The sequence below is a fragment of the Nicotiana sylvestris genome, chromosome 10 (genome assembly GCF_000393655.2).
Source record: "Nicotiana sylvestris chromosome 10, ASM39365v2, whole genome shotgun sequence".
Classification (NCBI taxonomy): domain Eukaryota; kingdom Viridiplantae; phylum Streptophyta; class Magnoliopsida; order Solanales; family Solanaceae; genus Nicotiana; species Nicotiana sylvestris.
This window is the reverse complement of record NC_091066.1, coordinates 2,949,234-2,956,101: the sequence shown is the minus strand read 5'-3', so window position 1 is coordinate 2,956,101 and position 6,868 is coordinate 2,949,234. Positions and strand designations below refer to the sequence as shown.

At 36.3% G+C, this 6,868-nt stretch overlaps 1 protein-coding gene across 1 annotated transcript; it reads left to right on the top strand.

Moving 5' to 3' along the window:
- Positions 1-979: 979 nt before the first annotated feature.
- LOC104230316 (non-structural maintenance of chromosomes element 4 homolog B-like) lies at positions 980-3,238 on the top strand. The gene is made up of 7 exons (XM_009783081.2): positions 980-1,175; positions 1,285-1,365; positions 1,593-1,863; positions 1,952-2,102; positions 2,253-2,478; positions 2,613-2,686; positions 3,016-3,238. The coding sequence occupies exons 1-7, from the start codon at positions 980-982 to the stop codon at positions 3,085-3,087; spliced, it is 1,071 nt and encodes a 356-aa protein (XP_009781383.1). The 3' UTR covers positions 3,088-3,238.
- Positions 3,239-6,868: the final 3,630 nt, after the last annotated feature.

Below are 6,868 nucleotides of genomic sequence, written 5' to 3'. Positions count from 1 at the left end.
TCTGAAAAGTAAGAGAAAGGCATGTAACAACAAAAAGATGTTAGAAAGAAAATAACAACAACGACTAAGTGAAAGGACAATAACACGAAACTATGCAAAACAACAATGTGAACACAACATAGACCGCTAACAAATCTAAACAAAACTCTATCAGACTACCCGGTACAAAGAGGGAATAACTCTTGACTACCCCTAGCCTACCACCCTAATGCTCGACCTCACATGTTCCTATCAAGAGCCATGTCCTCGGAAATCTGAAGCAGTGTCATGTCCTGCGTGATAATCTCGCCCCAATACTTCTTAGGCCGCCCTCTGCCTTTTCTTGTACCTGCCAAAGTCAACCGCTCACACCTCCTAACCGGTGCATCTAGGCTTCTCCCCGCACGTGTCCGAACCATCTAAGCCGCGCTTCCCGTATCTTGTCGTCCACGGGAGCCATGCCCACCCTCTCCCAAATATCTTTGTTCCAAATCTTATCTAGCGTAGTGTTCCCACACATCCATCTCAACATCCTCATTTCTGCTACTTTCATCTTTTGAATATGTCAGCTCCATATAACATGACCGGTCGCTTTTTTAAATTTTAACCATAGTGTAGGGGTTGGTTTAGACAAATTGAATATTGGACAAATGTCATTAAACTGGATGTCCATTGGGGGAACTGGAGGATTACTAAACTGGAGGTGAGCCAAATCCGCAAGTTAAGTACTTATTTAAGCCTATATATGTTAATTAAACCTACTTAAATGTAAAAGCTTACGCAAGCTATATGACATGTACTTGAATACTTAACAAAGTCTTTTCAGATTCATATTCAAAAAACACTATAGCTAAGCCCACATATCCCAATGCAGTAAATCTAGTATTAGGCTTCTGACCATTTCAACTTCCAAAGGTTCCCATAATCATCAAGCCTATAGTATTAGTAGTTCTCTTGAGGCAAACAAAGAAAAAGAAAGAAGTAGGGAAAGTGTGAAGTCATGAGTCCGATAACTAGAGCTAAGAAAGTTAAACAGGAAGAAGAAAAAAGAGAAGACTTCAGTAGAATCAATGCTTTATCACAAAGGCTAAAGAATCTTGCTAGTTTCAATGAGTTCACTGACTTCACTCATCAGTCTGCTTCTGTTCGTCGGCGTGTTCGGTCACAATACTCTGTGATAAGAACTATTATCGATGGTATTTGTAACTATTTTTGCTAAATATTGATTCTACAATCTTAAGGCACTTTTTTATTTGTTGATGAATTTTTATACTTTTTTGGTTTTTGGGGTTTCTTGAAGTGCAGAGAAGAGAGATGAAATAGGAGCTGCAGAGTCAAATAAGTTCAACATTGTCTTGACTGGCGTTGACAACTTGTACCGCAATGGTACATATGCTTCACTTTATTAGCTCCATTTTTTTGTGTGTACGGACGCGCGCGGGTTGCAATAGTATTTGTTTTTGGCAATAAGTGCACATTAATCCAAGCTAAGTGTGACATTGTAGTATTTGTTTGAAATCCCTTTATATTCTTGACTCCACAACTCCGCTAATTATGCCTTCCTAAACTATAAATGTGATTTTATAATGTGTGTACATGGTTTTTCATTTCAGTTAAAAGGCCAAGAGAGCAAGTGTCAGATGCAGAGGCCTTGCTCGGACTTACCAATACTGTGGTGGAATCTCTCGCACTACGTTCCCATTATAGTATCTCACCTTCTATGTTTATCTCCTCTTTGCTTAAAGCCTATGGTTTACAAAAAGGACGTTCGAAGAATGCAACAAAAAAATTGATCTTTGCAAAATCACAAAAAGCTGTGAATTGGGAAAAGATTGGAGCTGATGCTTCCGTTGTGTTTATGGAAGGCAAAGGTTGCAAGACGATGTAAGATTTCTCGTTCATTTAACATGTAAGAAGGAGCCAAGAAAATGTAAATTTGTTTAATTTGTGATTGCTTTCGGCTCTTTCTCAGGCTTGGAGTTCTGAAAACTGAATTTAAGCCAAGGAAACTTGTCGTTTATAGTGGAGATCAGAAACCTAATGTTTATGATTCGTATCCAAACACGATTGCAATTTATAGAAAAACGCCTCCGAGGAAGGTCTACCTTACTCGATCAAAATTGGTATTGATCATTTCCTTCACTTTTAATTTTCTTTATTCAAAGAACTTGAGTTATATACTGAATTAAGGAAAAGGAAGAATGTCACAAGAACTTGAGTTTTACTATGTTTGGTTGGTAAATGATTTTTCATTTGCTGAGTCTTTATAACAGGTTGATGTTGTAACTGCCGAGGACAAACCCGATGTTAACAAGAATATGTCAACCATATCGGATCTTTTAAAGGAGAAGAAATGTGTCATGCTTGACGAACTCCTTTTCAGGAGAACTTCCTTTGCTCATACTGTTGAGAATTTATTTGCACTTTCCTTTTTAGTACACAATGGGGAGGCTGCTATTTCCGCTGATGAAACTGGTTCTCGTTTTCTTTGTGAGATAGGTAATCACTCTGCTATTCTTTATGAGGTACTTTATTAAGAGATTAGACCAAATGCACATCATCTGTTCATTTGTAATTTTCTGTGATTCTGTTTGTATCTGTAATATGAGTATATGTATGAATCGATTCTCCAGTTCCACGGAGCAGTGCATGTTTTGAAGTTGCACGCCACCAGTTTATCCTGAGATATGATTACAATGATTGGAAGGTACACTAACACAAATTCAAGAACATAAATTATAAATATTTGTATTTCTGTCGAAATGGGGCCTTGGCGTAACTGGTAAAGTTGTTGCCATGTAATCAGGAGATCAAGGGTTCGAGCTGTGGAAGCAGCCCACCCTCTTGAAGAAATGCAGGATAAGGCTGCGTAAAATAGACCCTTGTGGTCCGGCCCTTCCCCGGACCCTGCGCATAGCGGGAGCTTAGTGCACCGGGCTGCCCTTTGCCCTTTTTTTTTTTAATCTATATTTCTGTCGAACTGTCGACCTTGTTCCTTCACTTACTTGTATGTTGATCATTTTAAGCTGCTCTCAGTCGATGCAAGGTTTAGTACCAGAAGGTGAAGATCTGATGTCAAATAGGGCTGTCTCCGGCTTTAAGCCATGAGGACTTGTGTTCTAATGCCACCTCCAACTATGACTGAAGAAAAATCTGCTACGGAGTAAATGTCATATGCTGTGTTTTTGTGCAATATCTGGATGTGAAATGAAGCAATATATATAATCAAGCTCTGTTAATAGGTAAATGGTCTGTTTATTTGTGTATAATCTGTATCTCTTTTGGGTAAACAGTATGTTACATATGTATATATTTGAAGCTGTGTAAGCTGATCCACATGATCTTTTGGGCAAATGGCCTGTTTATAGCTCTGTAAAGCTAATTAGTATCTCTTTTGGGTAAATTGACTTGTTTATATGCATATACTGTAAGTTGTGTAACGTCATTTGTGCATTTTTTTATGGATTTCTAAGCAAACAATGCCTATTGATTTTGACAATCTTTTAGGACTGATTTCTCCTTGGATAATACTCTTTAATCTCGAGCAATTAATGGTGTAATGGGTGATTTGGATACCATTATCCTTAATCAGAGGTCTCGACATCAAGCATCTATTGGATACTGCTCCTATTTGTGAACGACTCTTTTATGTTAGTCACTTTTTTTACACCATACTTACTCTCCATTGCCACGTTATGATTCATCCGAGTAGGATTGGTTTAAAAAGGAGCTCTGTCTACCATAGACAGAGACTATGGTGTGCTAAATAAGGTAGTCGACCACATTGTAGATACTGGTGTTGTGCGTCATCTATTCTCAGCCATTCCACACTATGCAACGGAGGCTGCCAAAGCTTTTGAGCCACTATTAGGAGAATAGTACCAATTTAATGGTACCCCAATTCATAAGGCAATATGGAGGGAATTTAAGGGGGAGAAATTTAAAAATAGCCAGATTTACAACTGGTCATTCAAAAATAACCACAGTTTCAAAAGTAATCAAAATTTAGCCACTTTTCATGTAAAGATAAATCTAAGCAAAAACACTGTTCAAAACCCGGAAAATACGCCCGTATATTATACTCGAGTTCCAGCATAAGTATGCTTGAACTCCAACATATTATACGGGAGTTCCAGGATAACTATGTTGGAACTCCAGCATAATATGTTGGAGTTCCAGCATAAGTACACTAGAACTCCAGCATAATATACGGGAGTTCCAGCAAGTATAAATGTCCAATATAATATACTGGAGTTTGGAGCACCGGTGCTCCAGTCTCCTGTATATTATACAGGAGTTAGCAAAGTATACCGGTCCAGCATAATATGTTGGAGTTCGTACACAAATGCACCGAACTCCCGTATATTATACGGGACCGGTCTCTGTTACAGCAAAATAGTGACTATTTTTCATTGACTTCATAAACGGTGGCTATTTTTGATTAGCCAGTCCGAAAACTGGCTATACCGTGCTATTTTTAAGGAGTGCATCTAAGTGGAGAAAGATTAAGGATTTCAAGACAAGGGTGTTTTCTGATATAAAAACAAGTTTTGAAAGTTGAACACCAATAACTTCTTACCTAGAATTGGTTAAGTGCTCAGTACTCGTAGTAAGTATTTTGGATTGTCTTACTACTAAAACAAAGGGGGAAAATCGACTGCCAAAACTGACCGATATTGGTCAATAATTGGTAAAAATCGACCAAAAATCGACTGATTTGTGGTAATCGTATAGTCGGTAAGTCGGTCGGTATTTTCCGACCGATTTTGGTCGGTCAATAAAATTCCAAAAAATATGTAGTTGGTATTTTTAATCATGTAATTAAAAAAATGCACAATCTGTGAATCGAACGGGGGTCTATACCGTGGCAAGATACTATTCTATCACTAGATCATTAGTACTTTTTATTTTAAGAATGTCTTTTATTTCATTTATACACTTTAATTGCACTTTTGCGTAAAAATAATCAACCGATTTCATTCGATTTTTCGAATATCGATTTTAATTTATTTTAAATGAAAAATTGATTAAAGTTGGTCAGTTTCTTGAAAAATAAATTTCTCGGAAAGCAAAAATAGTTTCCCGTATTTTTGCGCAAAAAAACACCGACAAAAGTTAGTCGGTTTCGTTAAAAAAAAAATGAAAAATAAAATGTTTTGAAAAACCGACCAACTTCGGTCGGTTTTTTGGCGGTTTTTTGACCGACCGCGGTAGGTTTTGGCTGAATTCCTTGTAGTGTCTGTTTTGGTTGTGCAAGTATTTTATACCGTCGACTTAAAGAGATTGAAGTCCTTAAAAATAATTTGGCAGAAAATCTTATACAAACGGTTACCTCGTTAAGTTCCATGTTCCAAGAGGGCGAAGAACAAGACCAGACTTTAAGAGAGATTGAACATGTTCTTAATTCACTAAACCAAGTCGAGTCTTGTATGATCATATAAAATACAAACACATGAAAACAGATTGAAAAATATATACAATCCATAATTTGACATCGAGGAGTCTATCGTCACTTTGTGATCCATAATTTCTAGTTAGGCACTGCGATCCAAGGGCGACTCAAGTACATATGTATCCTAAAGCCGAGAGGCCTAAATATTTAGAAGAATGTTATAGTATATACATATTTTTATTTGAAGTCGATTTTTCTAGCTTTTTGAGATGCAAAATTGTTAATAATTTTTATAATTGATTTTCTGTAATAAATCCTTTTCAATTGATAGTATAGCCAACATATTTAATCTTTCTTGAAACATTGTTGATCTTAGGTAAAATTTTATCAATAATAATTTTGAAAAAAATTATTTTCTTTGAGGCAACTATTATAAAAAGAATCCTACTTTTGTACTAGAAGTATTAAACATTATTATTTTAAATACCTTCAAACCTATTAATTCTAAAAAATGTGGCCTCCAAATTTGGGAGCTTAAGGTAACTTGTGATAACCTTAGAGCCGGCCGTGCTGTGTATCATAAAGTTCACGTGTAAGATATCAAAAGAGTTTAATTTTGACACTCTGGCTACATTTACATGTTGTAGCAAGTATTAATTTATATTATTTTTAAAATTACAAATCTCACTTTTAATGGAAGATTATACGTAATAATAGTGTGAAAATTATGTATACTCTTAGAGGTCGTTTGATAGTGTCACGACCCAATTTCCAATTTAGGTCGCGATGGCGCCCAACACCGAAGTTAGGCAAGACAACCTTAATCAACTAATGTGTTTCATTTATGTTACCAAAATATTTCCTACATTTACTTAGATTAAATTTAAAACATTCGATAATAACGAATAGTTTAGACAATTTAAAGCTGAAGTGACCAAATGAAGTCATAATTAAGTGATTACATCCCAAAAGAATAGTCTACTAATGTGTGTGCTAAGAACTAGTGTCACAAGTATGTGGGCATCTAGTAGAATATACAAAAGAATATATCTATCCTACTGCCTGAAATAGAATAGACAGTCAAAAGCAAAATAGAGATTCCATCATGCTGCTGAACGGCATCGGAGAGGAGCAGCTCACCGTGGAATCTTGGTCAAATATCAAGAATGCGAACCAGACGGGTAGCCAGATGCACCTGCATCCGATCCTGTACAATTAAGTACAGAAGTGTAGTATGAATACATAAATAATCCAGTAAGTATCCAATCTAACCTCGAAGAAGTAGTAACGAAGGGTCGACTTGACACTTACTAGGGTCAATAAATATAATAATATGAAGTTCAATATTCCAATTCACAATGTAAATAGATAGCAACAAGTTCAAACAAGAAATAATACTGAAGATCCTCTCATCAAATCAATAAATCTAGGCATTTCCTTCATTTAAAACAGGAGGTCTTTCAAGCAATAAATGATACGGATTATAAGAGGTTCCGA

Excerpts from the sequence above, each read along its gene's own strand:
- LOC104230316 (XM_009783081.2), top strand. The coding sequence starts at position 980 with ATGAGTCCGATAACTAGAGCTAAGAAAGTTAAACAGGAAGAAGAAAAA. Across the intron at positions 1,176-1,284 it reads GATAAGAACTATTATCGATG|AGAAGAGAGATGAAATAGGA; the intron begins GTATTTGTAACT and ends CTTGAAGTGCAG. Across the intron at positions 2,687-3,015 it reads ATGATTACAATGATTGGAAG|TCGATGCAAGGTTTAGTACC; the intron begins GTACACTAACAC and ends AGCTGCTCTCAG.